At 44.8% G+C, this 23,481-nt stretch overlaps 1 protein-coding gene across 2 annotated transcripts in view; it reads right to left on the bottom strand.

The window, feature by feature from the left end:
• LOC146171469 (protein croquemort-like) overlaps positions 1-23,481 on the bottom strand; it is a 238,867-nt gene that overhangs the window by 138,180 nt on the left and 77,206 nt on the right. For both annotated transcript variants that reach the window (XM_084586514.1, XM_084586513.1), the window contains exons 4-10: positions 13,800-14,003; positions 13,504-13,595; positions 6,310-6,356; positions 5,384-5,456; positions 4,424-4,590; positions 3,598-3,716; positions 423-496 (exon numbers count right to left, since the gene is read on the bottom strand). In XM_084586514.1, the coding sequence (XP_084442640.1) occupies positions 423-496; positions 3,598-3,716; positions 4,424-4,590; positions 5,384-5,456; positions 6,310-6,356; positions 13,504-13,595; positions 13,800-14,003 (776 nt within the window). The remainder of the gene's footprint in view (positions 1-422; positions 497-3,597; positions 3,717-4,423; positions 4,591-5,383; positions 5,457-6,309; positions 6,357-13,503; positions 13,596-13,799; positions 14,004-23,481) is intronic.

Raw genomic sequence — 23,481 nt, 5'->3', positions numbered from 1 at the left:
GAAAAAAAAAATCAAATACGTGTTCTAACTTCATAGCCTGGATGTGGCTGGCTACCGAAACATTAACTGCCCGCTCTGGAAATTTCCTGAGAGCTGAGTTGACCTGCTGTGAAGAACAGCGCACACAAAGACAATCACTAGACAAAAAGAGTAAAGAAGTTAGACTGAGAAAGAAGAAAAAGGAGCGTCAGTTGCTAGTCAGCGCTATGTTCGTCATCGTCTATTTTGGGAAGGGTATTATCGCAGTTATTCACAGCAAGTTTTACTGATAAGCCTGCCACTACGTTTTAACATGCTGGTTGCCGCCGCTTATTTTGTTACGTGATAAAAGCAGCAGTTACAGTAACACGATGACAAAATACACCTGATTCCAAATACGAGGAGATAAAAGGAGGCACCCGCAATAAAAAGAAAGTCCTTACGGAATATCCGGAATGTGTTCGATCCAGACGCTCACTTGAAATTTCGCATTGGCGTTCACGGTAATGCCCATTTTCTGAAAGCACAAAGCAAAGAACGTTTAGTCACTATTGAAATCACACACGATGAGCGACGCTTTAGAGGTCAGTACGCTTCACTCGGGGGAGGCACAGTAGAGTCACATCGCGTGCCTTTCTTGAGATGCTGCCCACACCATCTCATACAAGCGCTTCTGTGCTAGATTACCAGCACGGCTTTCCGGATTCGTGAGATGGCGTTTCTTAAAACGTCACCATCTTTGTTTAAAGCTGCGAAGGGTAACATTTGGTCGATAGTTATCCGATAGTGATAGTGACTCACTCACGCCACTGATACGATAAATTTCCAAAAGAATGCGGGAGAATAATGTGCGGCGAACCGGCATGCAGCACGCGCTAGATTAAGGTTGGTCAACATTTTACCATACCAGGAAACTGTAAAATAAATAAATAAATTAGGGGGATGTGTACTTAAAAGGCCCATGAAAACCGATTTATTAAAACTAAAAAACGCGCACCTGCGCCGCACCGCAAACTTGTTTACGCTACGCTCGTTAGCACGAATACATGGGCGATATAAAATGAAGCTCCTCTTCTCGCCCCTCAGCTAAGCCCAAGCCAGCGCGCAATAAAATGAGAACTAAAGTCGCGGGGTGGCCGACTACGCCCCGTCGGCCGGAGCGTCCAATGAGCGCGCGCCAGCGAGCCCCAATAACGTCATAGAGGAAGTTTGCGAGCGGAAATATGTCGGCGAAATCGGTTTCGAGTGGTCGGCAGGAGCACTTTAATAGAGTTAGCCTTCTTAAATTAGTCGTCACTCTAAGATTCAAGATGGCGGCACGTGCCCAAAGCTAAAACATTGCAATAAATTTCTTAGCTACCCATAGATTACAGTCCACCACTACAAAGCATCGTTACCGAGGACCCCCAGCTGACCTGTTGACCATACCAGTTGGGAAACTAATTGAAAAAGTGACGCGCTTCAGCATGCATTTTTCGGGTGGATGGATGGATGGAATATAGGAGCGTCCCCTATGAAACGGGATGGTAGCAGTTGCTATAATGCTCGTTTTTCCCCCCTATATCTTAATAATTCTTTTAGATCGTTTAACTATACCACCATTCTATTTATTGAATTTTTGTTTCTGCGTTACTAACATTATGTTACTTTTCTGCTTTTAAGCCACTAATTTTCCAATCGTTTTTTTTGCTAGCTTCCACCGCAGGTTGGTTCACCCGGCCACTGGTGTCTCTAAATCCCAGGGCCTCAGGAAGAGTGACTGCGCCCGCATCGACTTCCGGATGGATACCATCACATTCGAGTATAAGATGATTGTTTCTGTGGATTTACCACAATCTGCTATGTGTCATCTTCATGGTTAAATTTATTTTTGTAGCTGCGTTTTCTAAGACAGCCTGATTTAGCTTCAAAATGTAGGGCACTGCCTCTTGAGTTATCAAAGAAAGCTTCCTTCCTGATCTGCCTTTTCCACTTTCGGTATAATTTCACACTCTGTTTTTTTTTTTTTTTTCATCCAATTTATCCAATTTTTACCTACTGTGTTTTTCACCTGCTGCTTAACGCTCTTTATTTCTTCGTCCTTGTGACCAGCATACTTACTGGTTAGTTTCATAGTTATTTTCCTCCATTGTGAGCTAACGCTTTTTAGGTATAGATACCTAAATACCTTAGCTGCCCACCATTTGCTGTTCAATTTCCTCAGGTGTTAGGTCGCGCGCGCTAGGCAGCGAGGAGAGGCGAGACGGAGACGGCGGCGGCTGGGAGGTTCTTGTTCGGAACGAGCACTAAAGTGCATTGTAATCGCTTTCGGTTTTGCGATAACGGGACTGAAGCGGTGGTGGCGGCGGCGCATTCATTCGTGCGCTGGCTGTGGCCGAACTGAGCATAGTTTCGCAAAAAGGCTTTACCAGCCGAAAATAATTAGCTTTGTCTAACACGCTCATTAACAGCATCTCAAGAGGTATCGCATTGTTCAAAATTTTTGTCCGCTACTCTAATGCCACAAGCTATGCTCTCGCGTCAACGTATACTTGTTTGGGTTCTCGTCTTGGTTTTTGGACCGAGAGAGCGACGGGCAATGGCTCAGCAATCAGCAACACAACGCTGCCCCCTGCCCCCTTTCGCGGCGCACACGGCGGCAGGAAACATTGGTGATGTCGCTTTTTATATGCGATGCGTTTATTGCTGAAACAAGCTAACTCTCATAACCGAATAATAAGCTTGTGATTGTATGCCTAAATAATGCAGCATGAGCCCCTCGATTTCGGCCTCCTCGACAATCTCTAGACGGAAACGCAAAACAAAGTCCATTTCTCTGAGAATCACAAGGTCATATATTATAGTTAGGTCTGCTAAAAAAAAAAGAATAATAATATGTAAATAAAATATCTTTACAAAAGAAAAAAAAAACTCTGCGACTACCAACCATGACGTGCGTGCAAGAGTATAGCCGACACCGCGAATAGCAGGCGACATGGGGATGATATGCCGTTGTGACGGCAGTGGTCAGTGGTTGCCAGACCAGGGAGCTGCTTTCGAAATATTAGAAAAAAAAACCTTTTAAATATATCTCTGCACCGAATGATTTCAAATTTCGAGGAATTATAATTTCACTTGTGTGTAGAAAAATACAATAATAAGGTCATGCTGAAATGTTAGCTGTGATGACCCATTTAACTCCCTCTCTTCCCCTCCCTTTTGAAAGTGGAGGGGGATTCGCTCTCTCCAATTACCGCTGATGCCTCACATACGTCAGAAATGTTTGGGATAATGTACGTTCTAATAACAACTTATTCAAGATAATTTGGAGTACGAAATAGCTCCTCTAGCTGGGGCAGTTCTCTCCACTTCTCGTAACCGAACAAGTGTGCACATAATATTGAGTCAAACTGCTCTTTTGCTTCAATTACTGGCACCGTGACTGCGCATGCAGCATAGAGTACAGGCGTGCGCATAACCAACCTCACGGCTGGCGTCGAGAGAGGGTGCGCGCGCTCTCCTTTGAGAACGACCGTGATACCACCTGGACCGGGCATGATTTAGGAACCGTACAATGAGGTACGGCTTCCAGCCTGATGTGATGTTTAATTAGAAGAAGTGCTGTTGTGCAACGCTCACCGGCTCAATGTCTAAGTACATTTGGTGCTTCTTTGGGTCCGGCCTGATGCCCTCCAGGCCTTGCTGGTAAAAGGGATGAGCGTACAGGTAGTGGGGGAAGGAGATGATGACCGGAGATCCTGCAGGCACAAGGCACAACTGCTTCAAATAGGCAATGACACCAAATTTTCGAACATACGGCATTTGCTGCACTTCGTGTTACAAAAGTTTCTTCATATGTCTTATCACAGCACCCCAATGTTTGGAATCAGATGGAGTGGTAGAGAGTCCTAAATTAATATTTTTTGCTTTCACAAACACAATGAAGGCTTATCAGACTGACGACGTAAGAGAGTCGCATATACATCTAATTTCGGCTGCTGTCGGTGCTTGCGTGAGCGCGTAGTGCCAAAGCTAGAAGAAGAAGGGATTTTTTGTTCTTTCGAACGATATAAATCTCCACGCCTCGGAGGATGTGTTTCGGCCAGCGCGTTTGACCATTTTTCTTTTTTGCCTACCGTGGGGGCCCGACGATTGTACAGTAGACTTGATTGATTGCAACATTCACGCTGGGATGGTAGACCATCCACGTATACGGCACAAGCCTGATGACCGGACATGATCTCACCAATACGCACAGAATCGCTACTGAAAATTACGATTACCATTAGCTTGTTCAAAATGCTTTCAAAGTGGAATACTTCTAGTGCAATAGATATGGGGGACCAGACAGGTGTGTTGCGCTAGAAGTGTTCCACTTTGAAACCATGAGCCAAGGCTAGCCCGGAAACGAACTTAGATAATGCTCAGAATGCTCAGCCGAAAGTGTGCTCTGTTACGAACTCACCTTGAACGCATGCAGACACGTTCAGGCCGCCATTGGGCAGGCACGTTTCGTCGCAGAAGCAGCGGCTATCCTTGGAGCTGTAGTTGAACATCCTGGGCCCGGCGTAGTAACGACGAAGCTTCACACCGCGGGTCTCCACGTCGCCCAGAAAGTCCATAACGATAGACCTGTCGTGACGACATTCTCTGGGAACAAGCTCAGAGGAGAGGCCCAGTGCTACTCCGGGAAGGGCCCCTCGAGGAACAGTTGTGCGGTTCGGCGTTGAACCTTCTCTTACGTGTTATCCGATAGATGTTGCCAAGTGCGGGTGCGCACACGTGCAACCCCAAGAAATCTTCCTTTACTACTCGCACCTGACGTGACAACGTGTAGCGTAAGGAGAAAGATGGCCTTTTACAAAGCATAAGACAGACTCTACAGCACGCAGGATCTTTAAAGGCCATTAAATTAGGGCGCCTTTTCACAGGTTCGTCAGCCATTTTTCTTTCCCGGCGGCTGCACAAGGAATTTGCTGCCGCCGCCTTCGTACGTCTCATCTAAATATATAATTAGCGCCCACTGGGATACCACAGACCATGGTGCTACCAAGAACGGCGCTCATGGAAAAGCATTGAAAGAAGGGCCTGCGAAAGAAGGTGGCCGAATATAAATATTTCTGCTGATTTAGTTGGTGCAATGTTTTGCACGGACTAACTCATCAATAGCCTTTGCCTCAACCGTTTAAAAAAGGTAGTCCGTAGTCCATACACGGACTGCCTATTGGCTATTTAAAGATTAATGGGGAACCCTTAATCAATCTGGTACGGGAAATAAGTGTCGTGATAGCTGTATGTCCAGTGGGTGCGCAAGATGAGAATTAGATGCCGCTGTCATTGTGACTTCTCTTAGGCGAACCTTCAGCCACTAAGAACATTCCCACAGGTGGCGTAAGTACATAATAAAGCAACTTTTCAAACTCACCGACAGAAATCGGAGACGAACAGGGTTAAGTTCTCCTTCTTCTCCAAAGCCAGAGGCGGATACATGTCCCCAACTGATGACAAGAGAGATTTGCGAGATGCAGTTACTTCGCAAGTTCTCATCAAGCCTAACATTCACACACACACACACACACACACACATATATATATATATATATATATATATATATATATATATATATATATATTAATCACCATGTATTTAAAAACATTGGTTTTTGGTTTTTTTCAAATTTTGGTTTTTTCAAAGTTTTGATCGGGGACCGCTCTTTGCTTCCTGACAGTGTACCCGATCGAAACGTTGAAATAGATCCACGGTTAAGTTTTTAATACCCGGTGATTCATTTCTATATTTGATAATCAGCTGCCATCACGCCAAAATCCTTGGAGGGGGGTCGAGACTGTCTCTTCGCGCCACCATCAGCGAATATTACAATGCTGCTCGCTTAGACGGCAAGCTCTACCCCGACCCTCATCCTAAACTCTCAGTTCGGGAGGCTCATACCCTTCGGCAGATACAGCTGAATACACTCATAACCCCTGCACGGCTATATCTCTACAAATTCCGTCGTGATCCATCATGCCCCAACTGTATATATGTTTGTATATATATACATACAGACATGGTATGCTTGAGACTAATGGGACAGGGAAATTCAAGCAGGATGTCACACAACTTTCCCGATTATATATTTTATTCTAACAACAGTTTCGGACATTGGAACATCGTTCTTTAGGGTAGAATCGAGAATATATATATATATATATATATATATATATATATATATATATATATATATATATATATATATATATATATATATATATATATGTATATATATATATATATACACAAATTCTCAGACGTGTACACAGAAAGCGCCAAAACAAAAGGAAACAACGCACCTGTTCCGTTAATTTTGTTGCAATGGGCATGGTAGGCGGCAGTCTCACTGACGAGGTAAAAAAGAAATGAAGTGCATACAGTCAGCAAAACGGTAAAACACGAAGCGCACAATTTCTTTCACTGACGGTTCTCGAATGCCATTTGTGCCGTTGTAGTTCTCCCCAAATGATACACTCTAAACAAAAAGAGTGTAAAAGGAGGGTAACTTCGGGATTTATGCTATCTGAAACCGCATGGCTTAAATATACCCTGCGCAATCACCCGCACGGAAGACGTTAGTCTCTCTCGCATGACTTTACACTATTTCGTCCCTGCAGCTCAAGCAAAAAAAAGTTTGCCGCTTGTTTCTTCTTTTTTTTTTTATGATGGTAACCGGTTTCAAGCTGGGTGCGGCTGTGTTTCTACTTCCCGTCCGATGTCCTTTCAAGAGCTACCACAAAAGGACCCCCCTTATTTCCCCGGAGGAGGTGGGGAATCGTCGAAAGCTGGGAGCATCTTTCTTATCTTCTTACAAAAAGCGGTGCTTCCCCCCTTCACCTCCCCCCCCCCCTCCCCCGACACCCCTGTCCCGTCTTTTGACTCCTACGCGAGCTTGACCGTGGAGGGTGCAAGGCCGAACTCAGAACAAGGGCGGACAGACAAGTGTGTACGCTGCAAAACAGGGAGAAAGGGGAGGTGAGGGGGGAGTGGTGGTGAGGCGAGAAGCGAAGCAGTTGCTTTTTAGTTTTGTTGCTTTTATTCTCAACGCAGCGTCACGTGTTCGTAGTTGCTTGAGCCTGCCTGCGTTCCCTGCGACTCTGCGAGTCCGAGAAGACGACGACGGCGATTGCCGCACCAGTCAGCGTTCGTTCTCTTTGTCGTTGGTACTCATCTGTGTTTTTAGAAAAGTTCGGTTGCTCTCAGCGATTATTTCATCGAGTGCGCTCATCGATGCCTCACTATGAAACGACTTCGTGAAAGTGTGAACTTCGGAATGAAATGGCGGATGGCTGGTCGTCGCGGTGGTGGTGTTCCAACGGATCCTTGGCGCCAAATTTCAGCCGCGCATGTAAGTGACGTTTTACATTTCGTTTTACGTGTTTTTCTCTGCTATTTAACTTGGCCTGAACATGTTTTGTTATTGCTTACGTCCGCGACGCTGCTTGTTTGTCTGTGAAACGGCCTCTGAGCACGACGTCTTGGATCCCAACCTGAGCATACCACTCCCTCAGTTCAGACTGGAGGAGCGGCGCATCCCAAAATTTTCAGATGGTCACGACCTTTTTGCGGGATGTTAATGGTGCATTTTTAGTCGTCTACGACGCTCACAAGCATATCCCGCTGTCGAAAGTATGCGTCGACGAGCGCTAATGCAGTCCCGGTGATACGCATTGACGTGTTTGCATGCCGCATTATTTTTGCTCGCTGCCTACAATCGATTTTGATCGTCTGTTGTTGCTGCTTTACGGGAACGCTGCCATAAATGCGGGAGAGCATGCAGGGTGATGGGTTAAGTTTACGGTTCTTTTGCCAGCAACCTGTACGTTCGAAGGCAGCGCGCTTGATATCCTAAAGTCACGCTTTCAGAATGCCGATTTAACCCCGCAGTTTTGAGCTGATGGCGTCGAGATCAGAGGTGGGACCGAGCCGATTCGTGTACATGTATACTGTCGCAGTGACGCAATGTGCAGGAAAGACATTTCTCACGCTTTTTTTTTTTTTCGCTGCAGGCTCAAGTCCTTCGTCTCGTCTGCTCAAGAACGTAGACTGTCGTTTCTTCAAAGAATTTGAAACTGGTCTCTGCTATCCGTGCTGGTAAGTCCAAAGCATTGTTTCCGTCCAGAAAGGGGCGTTTAAATTGACACGCGCACTTTTGTGGCACATATTGCTGATCACTGACATCTGCCTCAATGTATACTGCTTGGGATTCTCGTCGGAGAATATTTATGTCGCGTGCCATGTGTGTGTCTCCTTGCGTGTTGCCATTTTCGCTCATGCCGTGCAATATGGTGAACGCCCAGACAGTGACTTATCAATTGAGTTTCATTGTGTTTGAGGGCGTGTGCGAGTAAATAGTGTTATTTAACTTGCTGATCACTTATGTTAAGAACTGATAATAAATATTGGACTCGATCAAATCACTTAACAAGTGAAAAATCTGGGTTAGCTGGTGATCAGATGTCTTCAGCATTGAAGCAAACCATGTGTCACCCCTTCTCTGCTTTAAGACTGACTTTCTTTTTGTAATCGGTACATAAAAAGACCAGCGCAAAAAAAAAAATAATTACGGGGACGAAGGAACAAAAAATGACAGGACGGGCACTGAAATACGTTTTGTGTTCCTTTGTACCTGTTTTCTTTTTTTTTTTTCTTTTTTTTTTTCGCTGGTCTTTTAGGGTGTAAGTATGAACCAACTGGCCCAAACAGCTATTTTGATTAAATGTGCTAATTTTCGTTAGCGAGCTAAGGAAAATTTTTATATCACTAATATTTTTCATTTGGGGATTTGCTATAGTTTCTACTCAGCTATTTCCATTCTGAACTTTTCAGCCTCCTGACCCATAGAAAGGAGGCTATGCCTGACCAATAACAACACATTCTTTTCCTTCTGTAGTTTCTGTTGTCAGACATTGTGTTATACTCATTACTACAATTCACTGGTACTGAGACATTCCCTCATTGAAGTTAATGTGTATTGTCATTGTGCTAGCAGTTTGTCATAAATCTGCTATTCTAGTTTATTTAAGCAGTTATTTCGACTGTAAGGAGGTGGCAGATATTGTTACATATATATCTAGGAACAGGAGTTGTAGCTTTTAAGCTCATTGTCAAAATATTTGAGTCATTGTTTTGGCATGTGTGGTGCTATTATTTTTTGTACTATAGTTATGTATGTACTAGTTACGAGTATCATGCTAATGTTATGAATGATACCTTTGCTGCAGCGTACCTGCCAGTAGGAGGAATACGGTGTAGAAGTGCTGTTACTCCTGCTTCTAAAGATCAACCTGCTTTCTTCAGCGCTGGACGACTACTTACGGCAAGATTTGTGTGGTATGTATTTTTTGACATAGCTGTGGCATTGTGGTCTGTTCATTGTTGCTTTATGTCTATCAAAGAGCATATTTTTCTATGCTGAGGAAATAGCCCTGGCATTACATTTATTTTGGAACCATTCAGTGCTATTGAGCAAGTTAGCAAGGGAGGAATTTTTTCAGTATGTAATCGATCTGAACATGTTGACTTCTTTTTATTGAGTGAGCTGTTAATGTATGCCTCTTTTCTTTTTTTCTTCAAAACCTAATATTTAAATTGTTTGCACTTGGTTCTCAGCAGTAAGGTTATGTTCTCTGATGGGTGTAATTTTCAACAACTCACATGCTCCTATGTTGCTAGGTATGTCCACAATAGAATGAAACTAAAAATGAAGTACTGCAGGTGATATGTAATGGACGGTATTTTAGCACTTTCAGCTTTATTGTTTCTTTTGTGTTCTTTATATTGCTTTGTGCCATTTGTACTCAGCGTATTTTCCCTGTGTTCCACCACTACCATTTAACAAATATATATATATATATGCCCCCACCCCTTATGTCATGTCTATGGGCCTATAAAGGGAGAATGAATGAAATGAAATTTGCAGTACAATTAGAACTGGATTGTGCAGCACAGTGGACATGTCTGTGGTAGAGGATAATGGTTGAATGGCTAATCAACCAAAATTGACTTAACTTTTGCATTTTAACTTTAGGGGACAGTATTATATACCAGAAATGAGGGTCCCCAATATTATAGGTGAGCCCAGTTCTTAAATTTTCTGAAAGAGCAATGTAGTTCAGAATATTGAACAAGGAAAGGCATATTTGAAAACTATTGTCTTGCTTTCCCACATTGCATGTAAAAAATGTTGCTGCACTTGGTATTGCTGCCAGAATCATGTTAGCTTCTTCTGCATCATCAAAAACACAAAATATGTCTATATTATCTGAATAAGAAATGTCAGCAACACCCTTTTTTAGTTATGTAATGTGGAAAAACCAACTTACAAAGCTTTTAAAGGAATATTTTTGATGCTCATTATGTTAGACCACATAGATGATTAATAGCCTTCAATTTTGCAGTTTTCATATTGCCTCTTATAAACAAAAAGAATAGATAATTAAGTCTAATCCTGAAGCTGTACCAGGTACCCAAAGTCCACATTGCTGCACAACCCACCGGCAGAGACTGCATGGGTGTCTCTTCATAGTTTATGATTTGCAATCTGTAAAGGTAAATAACATAATCTTCGAGAAATTTGTTGTAAACACTTTTTAATAATCATTCTTGTATAATATTGGTCAGCATTTACAATTTCATTAGTTAGGCATCTAAAGAGATAAGCAGTTGACAGTTCTGGCAAATTGCAGTTTATGAGAAGTTTTATTCCTGCTGCATGTGCTGCAAGCATTACATGAAGCAGCAATACATAGAATCTCAAGCTTTGTGGTTTGTTCAAGGAATTATAGGGGTATTGAAGTGTATTGTTTTTTGCCTCCTGAGCAAGATAATGTAGTTTTGAAGTGAAACGGCAGTCTCGAGAAGTTTTTGGCATCGGCATAAGCTGATGTGTGGTATGAAACTAGCAATGAACTTATGTAAAAGTTGCATTTTATTGCCATGCTTTACATAATTCTGCATCTGTGACATCACTGCAGTAATGCACATGTGCAGAAGGTGCTTTGGATGTGCCTTGCTATCATTGCTCTTTTAGCATGAAATGTTCCATCTTTCAGAAAAGGTATCCCGCATTTTATAAGGCATAGCCTCTGTGGTATATTCATGCCTTTTTCCAGGAATGTAAACTGCACTAAAGGCAGAAACAATAGAATGGCCTTAGACATACCCCTGCAGGAGCAAGCTCTGCAGGAACAAGCTTCATTCGTTATATTCATGAGAAATTACAACGAATGCAAGAACAAAAGAACCTCCCCCCATCCTCCCCCCCCCCCCCCCCAAAAAAAAAAGAATAAGAGATTTGCAGTTGTCACTTGTGATGGATGATCAGATGACTAAAGACAGTGTAGTCTCAGGAAAACATTAACACTATAGGCAACATAAGATAATGTCATGAAGGACCAGAGACAGTGTTTTCTAGGAGGGTGAGACCATAGTGACTAGAAACAAGACCACTGGTATGGTCAGGTGTGAAAGCAAACTATAATGTTTGGGTGTTGGAGTGGAAACCAGCAAACAACAAAGGTGAAAGTGAAGGTGATAAAACAAAGTTTAACATAAAAAGCTAATGATAAAAAAAGAACTGCACATATGAACGAGTAGAGGGAGGGGTTTTTTAAATCACATCTTTTGCCTTTATTAGGCTAGCTTCTATTTTATCAATATGTTTTCATTCATATTTCTTTAAATGACCCTCTGGGTAGTCCAACATCAGTGATGCCTATGGCTTGACCCTGCTCCTAACAAGAATATGTCTCATTGTATATTGTGTCTTATTGAGCATATTGTCAATTTTTTCTGAGATTGCAATGTGCTAGTTGTCTATGTGTGTGTTAGTGGCACAGGTAAAGCTCAGATTTGGAGAATTTTCATTGATCTATATATTGTGTGAGTTCACAATTCTTATTATATAAACACTTGGAAGCCTGTACTGGTGCACTATTTCCATCTGTCTTCCTTTTTACTTGCCCTTTGTGCAGTGTTATTTTTATATGTGAATTAATTACTCCATAAGCATGTTTTGTGAGACTTTCTTCGTGAGTAACCGATTACAAGTTCTCTTTTCTATGCAGGTCAAATACGTGGTACATCCCTGCCCTGACTGTGCGGAGAAGATTATCCAGTCCTTTGCTGCAACTTCGGTGTATAATGAGGTGAAATAAACACCATGGTATGTTATCTTAACCGATTGTTCTGTAAATTCTTTTTGTTCACTCTGCAACATAACTTACGGCTTGAACACAACATGACACAGCCTACCTCACCTGAAACATTGCTCACTGTCACACTCCAGACGACACAAAGATATTGCAATGTTTCAACATAATCTTTCCTTCCAGAAAATCTTGAAATGTATTGGTTAGCTTTATTCCTGCTTCCAGTGACCAAGTTTACGATGCAGATTGGTAATAGTACTCTTGTGTGGATAGCATATATATACCACAAGATGATGCTTAGATACCCTATGTAATATGGCATTACTTTAAACTGCTTGGAGGGCAACGTTATCCTTCTCCTGGTGGTATAAGCTTGCACCATAAAGGTGCAAAACTTTGCGCTCTTTGTCGTAATATAAATTTATACTCTAAAATGGTAACTTTGCACCTGTACATACAGGATAAGTTTACGTTGTCAAGGTGCAAACTTGCACCTTTGATGCAAGGGTATGCTTATGCCATCGACAGACTAAAACATAGGCCTTTATGAAAGGTACAACATTATGCCTAGGTAGAATACAGTTACACTGCTTGTGAAGGTGCAAGTTTATGCTACCAGAAGCGTAATGTTACACTACATGCAATGGTATAAATACTTAGTCTTCCAAGACACAGCGTAACCTTACTCCGAAAAGGTGTTAGCTCAGCGACAAGCAGTTTACCCCCCAAAAAGACTAAGATCACACCTTTTTTTTTAGAGTGTACACTTGAGCTCGTTAACGAAATTCAGCAGCATATGACCCTTGGTTCCACGGGGTAAAAGAAATGAGCTGTTTATCAAACTACTGGTATAGCGGCTGACAATCGGCATATGACAATTGAAATTAACCAGGTCGAATGATTGCACTTGGACAATATTATTTTAAATTTCAGCCAAATAAGTACGCAACCAAGATAAATTAAAATCGTTCACAGCCCCTCACTCCCGAAGCTGTGCGCTAAAGTTAAAGGCCAGGAATAAATTTCGCCAGTAAGAAAAGTTATTCCTCTAAAGTAAAAAATAGCGCGAAGGACACAAGGACAGAAAGGGCGACGCAGACAAGCGCTGCGTCGCCCTTTCTGTCCTTGTGTCCTTCGCGCTATTTTTTACATCACGAACGTTGCCCAGATTTCTGCGTTACGTATTCCTCTAAAGGTTCACACATGCGTAATGGCTGAGATAATGAAGTAAAACTTGTTGCTGGGCTAGTTGCTTCATGATCGTACATCATTAAAGACATCTTTTTCGCATCCAACTTTTTTTTGTGTGCCTAAAGCATGCCCTCATCAACGCATACTCACTCAAGGCCGTTAAATTTGTCCATAGCTCCGTAGTTGTCCATTCCTTTGGAACCCGTGAAGATAGTGTATTCACCGTCATCAGTGTCGTTTTTCTGGAATCAAAGTCCGAGGTTCAGCACTTTCAGAAACAACATTATGAGAGCTGCGTGTCACGTAAAACCTCTCGCTGGCCACAGAGACATCCCGCCCGTAAAGTTGCGCGAGGCCAGCAGGGCGGCCAATTAATTGACTGGGTTATTGTTACTTATTTGAGTAGTTAATAGCTTTTTAATTGACTAATTGAATAGCGGGCTCACCCCATGCAGCCAGCCGAATCGGACGCTGGGCACCGGGAAGTCCATGCTCTTTGCGATCCGGAAGATGGGCTCCTCGTAGCCCTCAAAAAGCAGCTCCCGCATTGTTTTGCTTACAAGCAGCTTGCTCTCGGTTTCGCCAAAGATCTCCGTCACTGCCTCCTTGAAGAATTCGTCCGGGGCATGCCGTACTGAGTGCGCAGATGACTGCAAGAGACGAGATTTTACAAGTTTTTTTGCTGTGATGAGGTGCGTACACGTTCATGCGGTGCCTGCGCGTTCGCAAGGTGACCGGCAGAGTAGCAAAAAAGCTTAGCTGTGACTCAAGCTTACATATCACATCGTCCGTGCGCAGAGAAATTAACAAAGAAGAAAAAGACAACAATTTGTTCTAAGCGCTGTTGAACAGAATAAAACGAGTGACAGTAAATTTGTATTTATAGAAGCATGTATTTATGCTAGAAATCACTGGTTTTTTTCCCCGCATTCAGAGCAAAGAACGCGAAGACCATAGTTGCGGTTAGGGACATCCACGTGCCAATGATGCAAGCACGAGCGAGCAGTACGGCGGGATGGATGGATGGAATATAGGAGCGTCCCCTTTGAAACGGGGTGGTAGACCTATCATGCTCATTTTTCTCCCTATATCTTAATTACTGTTTTGGTTAACTATACCATCATTCTATTTATTGAATTTTGATTCTACATTATTAACATGATGTCCCTTTTCCGCTTTTGAGCCACCAATCTTCCAATCGTTTTTTTTGCTAGCTTCCACCGCAGGTTCGTTCACCCGGCCGCTGGTATCTCTAAACCCCACAGCTTCAGGAAGAGTGACTGCGCCTGCATCGACTTCCGGATGGATACCATTACATTCGAGTATAATATGGTCAATAGTTTCAATGGAGCTACCACATACAGCACATGCGTCATCTTCATAGTTAAATTTATTTTTGTAGCTGCGTGTTCTAAGGCACCCTGATCTAGCTTCAAAAAGTAGGGCACTGCCTCTTGAGTTATCAAAGAAAGCTTCCTTCCAGACATGCCTTTTCAACTTTAGGTATTATTCCACACCCTGTTTCTTTTCCATCGAATTTATCCCATTTTTACCTTCTGTGCTTTTCACCTGTTGCTTAACGCTCTTTATTTCTTCGTCCTTGTGGCCAGCATACTTACTGGTTAGTTTCCTAGTTCTTTTCCTCCATTGTGAGTCAACGCTGTTTAGGTATAGGTATTTAAATACTTAAGCTGCCCATCTGTTACTGTCCAATTTCCTCAGGCGTTCCTCATATAATATTTTACTCTGAGCTTCCCGTACTTCGAAAGATGTCCAGCTCATATATCCCTGTACCGCCTCATTTGTGGTTTCGCCATGGGCCCCTAGTGCTATTCGTCCGACAGCTTTCTCATCTATTTCTAATTTGTCGACCTCTGATTTTAGGCCCAAAACTACATTTCCGAAAGTAAGCCCGGGCACCATAATTCCTGTCCAAATACCCCTCAAAACCGCATACTTGTTGTATCCCCACAATTCCCTATGCTTCATTATCCCGGCATTTCTTCGCCCTTTGGCCTTAAGTGATTGCTCATGTTTTCCAATGTATGCCAATCCTTCGTTTACCCATACCCAGAGATATTTATATTCTGCTACTCTGGGTATTTCATGGCCTTGTATTTTAAGACCCTGATCAGTTGAGCCGTTGAAAATCATTAGACCCGACTTAACTGCGCTAAAACTGAAGCCTAGAGCGTCCCCTTCGCCTCCGCAATACTTAACTAGAGTTTACAATTATTCCAGACTCTCAGCTAGCAGCACAATATCGTCTGCATACATCAAACCGGGGAGGCGCTGCTCCACCACCTTTTCACCTAATCTATATGACAGGTTAAAACCTAGGTTACTTTCTTGTATCTTCCGTTCCAGGTTTATCATATAAAGCATGAACAGCAGCGGTGATAGAGGACAACCTTGTCTTAATTCTTTGCATACCTTGAGAGCTTCCGTACTTCTTATCCCTTCCCATGTAATTTCTACTTTGTTATCCCGGTATATTTCCTGTAGGAACTCTGTTATCTCATAACCAATACCTACCTTATTATTTTAATATGTTCCATAGGAGTTCCCTATTTACGTTGTCGTACGCCCCGTTTATGTCAAGAAAGGCCAAATACAAAGGTCAATTTTCCACTCTAGATATTTCGATGCATTGGGTAAGCACGAATAGGCTATCATCTAAGCGCCTACCATTTCTAAAGCCGTTCAGAAGTTCTCCGAGTATCTTGTTACTTTATACCCATGCTTGCACCTTTAATTTCACCGCCTGCATGGCCAACCTGTACATAACAGATGTTATGGTAATCGGCCTGTAGGATTTTATGTGCATCTTTTCTCCTTTCCCTTTATAAATCAAATTCATTTTACTCTGCCGCCAGCTGTCCGGTATTTGCTTATTCGTTATGACTGTTTCCAAAGCTTTTAACAACGTTTCCTTACTTCTTGTACCAAGTTCATCAATCAGCTTGATCGGAATTCCATCTATTCCTGTAGATGTGTTTTAAGGAATATATTTTTCTGCCTTTTTCCAGTTAAGATTGGTCAGTGCTAAGCTGCTTTGTATTCTGCTATCTTTTGTTGCTTCCTGATTTGCGGAGATTAGCCTATCGTCGCTCTTAAATGACTCGGCTATAACTGATATATTGTAGTTCACTGTCTTGTCTCCCTTCAAACAATTTCCCTCGTTATCTTGAATCCGACCCCGCTTTCTTTGATTCTCTTTACCTAGCCAGCTTATATGGTTCCAGAATTTTCTTGTTCCGCCTCTAGAGGCATGTGTATGTCAGCCATCCAGCGATCGGTGGATTGCTTTATTTTACTGTGGACAAGGGCCTGTAAATCAAGCTTCTTTTGTCGATATGATTCCCAGTTTTGGTCGATTTGCTCCTGGGATACCTGTGCTTTCTTTGCCTCTCGGTGTTCCCTTGAAGCAGCCCGTCGTTGTTCAATGGCTTCCCTGATTTCCTTATTCCACCAGCTCCGTGGCTTCCTCTTTCCATTCCAGCGGTTTGCTACTTTAACCTCCTTAATTTTCCTCCTTATGAGTAGTTCTACCTGTTCATAATCCCAGTCTTCCATGGGGCTTTTCTCTATTGCTTCCTCTATGTCTGCTGCTATCTGCGCTATTTGATCGTCGTTTAATTTTGTGTTTACGTTTTGGCTAAGTTCCATTTCTCTTTTCATCAAGGGCCCCATCTGCAGACTAATACGTTTATGATCACTTCCCGGACTACACTCCCCTTCTTCGTCTATTTCCATTTTTGTGTCCTTGCTATAAATTCCTTGCGACATTAGGCTGTAGGCAATGGTCGTCTGCTGTTGAGGAATTCCCACGTGATTTACGGAATACCCACGTGGAAACAGCCAAACTGTGGCGCCATCTGGAGGTCACCCTGCATGGCGTCTTCGATTAATGACGCATGTTCCTTTCAATAAAAATTACCGCCACTTACCCACCACTGCCTGCTTAGCGGAATTATTGACGCAATCACGACGTCAAGCATAAAGGTGGGACGATTCGGAATATGTGTTCATACCAGCGACACAAAGCGAAAGAAACGTTAAGAGACGAGTTGAAACACCAACTGGCACGCAGTCTTAATCTGTAGAGTAATGACAGGGGTTTCCTCGTGAATATTTATTGAGGAAACAGTGCTAGGTTGATATTTTAAGGGTGACAGAAGGTTATGTGTAGAGGAGAAACGGCAATAATATTTGGTAGTCGTAGAAGTATAAAAATAATTTGTTACGAATTAAGAGGTGCCTTCTTGAGAACAAGGGGGAGTATGCATTACTTTAGGGCTTTGCAGGGAAACCCGTGGTAAAGTTAAAACACGTGATTTACGGTCCTGGATAATACTTGAGCATCTATTCAGACTCGTTCCACAAGTGTGATTACAACTTGAGCAGTTAATAACGATCGAAGACAAACATACGACCCAATAGTTCAGAATACCACCAACACCGCATCAAGTTCGATCTTTGCAAAATTGACCAGCACATCCTTGCGTATCAGGCTTATGTTCACACGGTAAGGACGTAATACCAAATACCAGCGTCTGAGAGTAACGAAAACGTCGCCGCGAGTGCAGGGAATCAAAGGCTTGGTTTTACCGCTCGCATTGGCGGGCTTACAGCACACGCATACAGCACCCCCTTACAAACGAAAAGCTCAAATTCAAGTAAGTGGGTGCACATCAGCATCACCTCCGGACTTTATTACAAAGCTTTTATTGGATTTCTTCTATCCATAACGAAAGCGTAGAGTCAGTCTGTCATGTCGCGATCAACGACGCTCGCTCTCTCGCGCAGTGGTTTTCTTTCCGGCCGTACGAAAACAAAGTTCGTCGCAAAGGACACGCTTTCGAGGGCGCGCGATCGCGAACGACCGCAACCGGGCTTCTCCCATCGGGTGCCTTGGGAAACCGCGCAAATTTATGCCCACATGAGCGCGCAGCTCGAGGGCGAGGGAGTTTCCTGCAGTGCCCCTATTTGTATTTATGCACGTGCCTTCCGTTCGAAAATAAAAAAGAACATGCACGTACACGTGAGCGAGGCCTGAATATTAAAAAGAGCTGAAGCAACGCCCCAGCTTCCTCGAACAAAACGTGCGCCGCTTTGTACACGGAAGGAAACTACAATATCTAACCCTGTTACGATCGTGCCAAAGTTTGCTGCGCTGGTCTACTAGCATTTAACGCTGCTCTTCATAACACGTGTCAACATAATCACACACGCACATATAGATAATGTAAAACGCACGCACATGTATGGGGTTGCGAAATGCTGCCTTAATTGCACAGGGAGTTGCAGACATTGCGCGCTCTAAATATGAACCAGAATTAAGAAACTCAATTCAAAACCGCAGTAGGCAGATGAGCACTCCGTTCTCTCTCTTTTTCTCTCTCTCTCTATCTTTTTTTCTCTTTTAATGTATACGTATTGCGACCTCCTCACTGTCCGCAGCTTAGCCACGCGTCCTCGTATGCTTACTATTTCGATGATTGGTGATACACTTTTGCGCACGCGTGGGCTCCGTAGCATTTTCGATAGCTTCGCGCCCACCACGTTATTATTTTCTTGTTATTTTAAACCAGTTGTAGTCTGACTTTTTCAGCGCATCAGTTTCAGTTCAGTCGTTCAAGTCGTGTCCGACTCTTCGTGGCCCTATGGACCATGTCACGCCACGCTTTCCGGTCTCTCACTATCTTCCTAACATCACATAACTTCATCTGCAGTGCCTCGAGGATGTCATCTAACCATCGTGTTCGCTGCCTACCCCTTCTCCAGTGACCTTCAACCTTTCCCAACATAAAATGCTTCTCCAGCGACTCCTCTCTTCTCATGAGATGACCAAATTAGCTGAGCTTTAACTTTAGAATTTGACCCTCCAATGAGCAGTCAGGGTTTATGGTCGACAATATCGACTGATTTGATCTTCTGGCAGTCCAAGGAACTCTCAAGAGTGTCCGCCAGCACCACAATTCAAATGCGTCCATTCTTCGGCGGTCAGGGTTCTTCACAGCCCAACTCTCGCATCCATACATCACAACTAGAAAGACCATAGCACGAGTTATACGGATCTTGGTTGGCAGATCCGGTCTCTGCTCTTTACTTCGCCTCTGCTCTTTACTAGGCGGTCAAGGCTAACCATTGCTCTCTTTCCCAGAAGCAGGCGTCTCCTAATTCCATGACTGCAGTCTCCTTCCGAGGTAATCTTGGAGCCCAAAAAGAGAATATCTGTCACAGCTTCCACTTCTTGTCCATTGATGCTCCAGGACTTGATAGGGCAAGACGCCATGATCTTTGTCTTTTTAATGTTCAGTTTAAGCCCAAACTTCTCACTCTCTTCTTGTACGCGCATCAGAAGTCTCTTGAGTTCCACTTCATTTTCTGCCATTAAAGTGGTATCATCCGCATATCTAAGGTTGTTGATACGTTTTCCAGCAATCTTCACTCCAACTGAAGACTCGTCCAGACCGGCCTTCCTCATGATGCACTCTGCATATAGGTTAAATAGGCAGGGCGACAGTATGCAGCTTTGCCTCACTCCTTTCGCAATCGGAAACCAATCAGTAAGACCATGCCCAGTTCTGACTGTGGCCTCTTGTTCTTCATACAGGTTCCTGAGGAGACAGATGAGGTGAATTGGAACTCCCATCTCTTGGAGAGCTTGCCACAATCTGCTGTGATCTACGCAGTCAAACGCTTTCGCATAATCAATAAAGCAGAAGTAGATGGGTTTCTGGAACTATCTTGATTTTTCCATGATCCAGCGAAGGTTAGAAATTTGGTCTCTAGTTCATCTGCCCTTGCGAAACCCAGCTTGCACGTTCGGAAGCACCCGATCCACATACTGCTGGAGCCTTCCTTGGAGGATTTTCAACATCACCTTGCTAGCATGCGAAATAAGCGCGATCGTGCGGTAGTTGGAACAATCTTTGACACTGCCTTTCTTTGGAATGGGGATGTAAACTGACCTCCTCCAATCCTGTGGCCACTGCAGTGTTCTCCAAATCTTCTGACATAATGTATGCAGAATGTTAACAGCGTCATGGTTGAGATTTTGAAGCAACTCAGCTGGAATGCCATCAATTCCGCTAGCTTTGTTCTTAGCAAGGCTGGCTAAGGCCCATTCAACTTCACTGTTCAGGATGCCCGGCTCGAGATTAGTAATCACAACCGTCTTATGTTGAGTTTGCACATTCGAGTCCTTCTTGTACAGTTCTTCTGTGTATTCCTGCCACCTCTTCTTTATCTCTGAGGCTTCAGAGAGGTCCTTGCCTCGTTTGTCCTTTATCACGCCCAGCTTAGCACAGAAGCTTCCTTTGATATCTTTGATTGTCTTATACCGAGCTCTTGTGTTCCTTAATTGGCTGTTGTCCTCAACTGCTTGGCACTGTATGTTCAGGAAGGCATTCTTATCTCTCCTTGCTATTTTCTGAAAATCCGCATTGAGAACCTTGTATCTTTCTCTTTCCCCCATAACGTTTGCCATCCTGCTTTCCTCAGTATTTGCAAAGCCTCTTCAGATAACCAGTTTGCTTTTTTGAATTTCTTTTGCTTTGGAACTACCTTAGTAGCAACTTCTTGTATTATTTCAAGAAGTTGACTGATTTCTTGCGATGCGACTTGAAGTCGCAGAACTACTCAGCCAACCAGCGGCGCTTCTTCCTTCTTCCTTGGGCGGGAAAATTCAAGTGTGCAGGCGCGCATGTGCACGAATTACTGCGCCCGCTGTTGGGCACACATGTCAAGGATCACTGCGACAGTGAAACGTACTAATTCGGGTTTGTGCTCGTACTCTTTATCATGTGCTCGACGCTCTGGCATGAGGTGATTTCGTGATCTGCTATTGCGCGAGACCGCAAACAACAGCGCGCACACCACCGCCGCTTCCCTCTTCGTTGAACTAGATCGCTTTTCACTGTCGAAACAGCCCTAAACATGGGCATAACCATAAGATCTACTTCCTCTGATAAATGCACATATTCTTCCCCGAAATGAGTCCGAATTTATCTACCACTAGCGCTGTGGCAGAGTCAGTAAAGGCGCGAAAGTCGGCTCTTCGTCCAAGTCTCGTTCGGTGAAGGGGTTGTCGTAAAGCGAGCATGCCGGTGTGAACACTCGTTGTCGATCGGCGCTTGTCGCGTGTCGCCCCCTCCGTGACGAATCGAGCCGCGCGACCTCCGCGAGTCGCCAGTGTGAACCAGCCTTTATGACAAGTTATGCCGTGTCGCGACCTGGCCTGGTATGAGAAAGGATGTGCTGGGTTACGCCCGTACATATGTCCTGTTTGCCAGGTAGCCAAGCCTCAGGCGGGGAAACCCGCTGGCATGATAAAGCCGGTAGTTAGCAACTATCCGTGGCAAGTGGCCGCGTGCGATATCATGGGACCCCTCCTTCGCTCCGCGCGCGCAAATCAATATATCCTGGTAATAACGGACCACTATTCCAAACGGGTTGAGGTTTTGCCCCTTAGGAAGCTTGTGTCAGAACGGATTTGGGAGAAACTGTTGGAGACATTCACTCGTTTCGGTTTCCCTTCCGAATCGGAATGTTAAGAGTATGCTGGTCGCGACGACCGAGCAGAACAGAGATTAGGACGCACGGCTATCCGTACTGGTGTTCGCCATTAGAACAACCGTGAACAGGTCGGTGAGTATGACACCTGCTTACTTGAATTTTGGGAAAGAGATCGCGTTTCCGCTAGAGAACGCCTTACTTGACGCGGCGGGGCCCGCGCCCCCTCCGTTTACGCAGTACGCGGCAAAGCTCTGCGAGCGCCTTGAGGCAGCGCAGAGCGCGGCTCGTGAAAACCTCGATGTCGCGCGCATGCAGCAAGCGGATCAGTACAACAAAGGTCGTCGTCACGTTGTTTTCAACGCGGGCGACTTGGCATTGAAAAGAACGCACCCACTTAGTAACGCAGCGCGTGGTTTCGCCGCGTCGCTAGCGCACAAGTGGGTTGGACCGTTACCGTCGAAGTTACGACACGGACTACGCCACTCACCTACCAGCTGCGGTTGTTGACGAGCGGTGAAACCGCCGGTCCGGTGCACGTCGCAGACTTGAAAGCTTACCACCTTCGCAAGGACGATAACTGCGAAGCGGGGGAAGCTGAAGGCGATGCAGCGATCTCCCCCAAAATAAGGCGTATAGGTAGCAACCCGGTTCGCAACCGACGCTATAACCTAAGGCCAAGGTAGTGCACTACTTTGTCTAACGTCTTTGCTTCTTTCAGAATGCATTCTGATAAGATTTTGCAGCAGCCAGATGAACACCGTCGCTGGGGCAGGAAACGGCACACAGCGCATGGTTCAAGGAGGGGCCACTTAAACAGGGGTACCCCCCAAGTTTCATGGCCCATCACTGTGACCAGCGCGGCCATGCTGGCCGTCTTCAACGAGTCGAGCCCGCTGCCCAGGCCTGGAGTACGGGCCTCAAGAAGCCAGGTGTGCCCGGGGCGGAAACGCCTGCTGCAAAGGGGTCCCGGTGCATAGCACGGCGCCACGTGGAAAGGGGTCGACAGGGATGTAGAGTAGGAGCTCAGGGCCGCTGCCAGGCGTACCCGTGGCCGAGCCCAGCTATGCTGTAACCCCGAGGATGTGGCCGCTGCCGGAGAGGGACCAGTCGGAACAGTCTCACCATGCCTGCTGCTTCTCCAGTCCCACGGACCAGCTGAGATGGCATCCCGCCGGACCAGCCGGAACAGTCCCCCCATGCCTGCTGCTTCTCCAGTCCCACGGACCAGCTGAGATGGCATCCCGCCAGAGCCAGGCGACAAGCCTCCATAATTTACGCCGACCCGGGCTCGGACATAGATATGGCCCGGCTGTTGGCGGAGCCCGGGTCGGACGCTGAGCGGGGGGGAACATGTGGGGCCCTGCGCCATTTATCTTTACGGCTCGTGGCACGCCACGCATTCAAAGACCGCGCCACTTCCCAATACTCCCTGCACGCTGCCTGTTTCCCTCTCCACGCTCGTTCAGGGGTAACCGGTCCCGTGCGAGGGGGCTATAAAGGAAGGCATGTGCCGCCCTGTCGCCCTCTTCGCTCCTGGCTCTTCACTACGGAGACGAGCCACGGTTCGCTGCCTGCCCTCCCGGACGACGGCTCCCCACCGCCTTG

This window comes from Amblyomma maculatum, unplaced genomic scaffold (assembly GCF_055883805.1).
Source record: "Amblyomma maculatum isolate TAMU_Amacu unplaced genomic scaffold, ASM5588380v1 scaffold_22, whole genome shotgun sequence".
Classification (NCBI taxonomy): domain Eukaryota; kingdom Metazoa; phylum Arthropoda; class Arachnida; order Ixodida; family Ixodidae; genus Amblyomma; species Amblyomma maculatum.
This window is presented reverse-complemented; position numbering and strand designations above follow the sequence as displayed.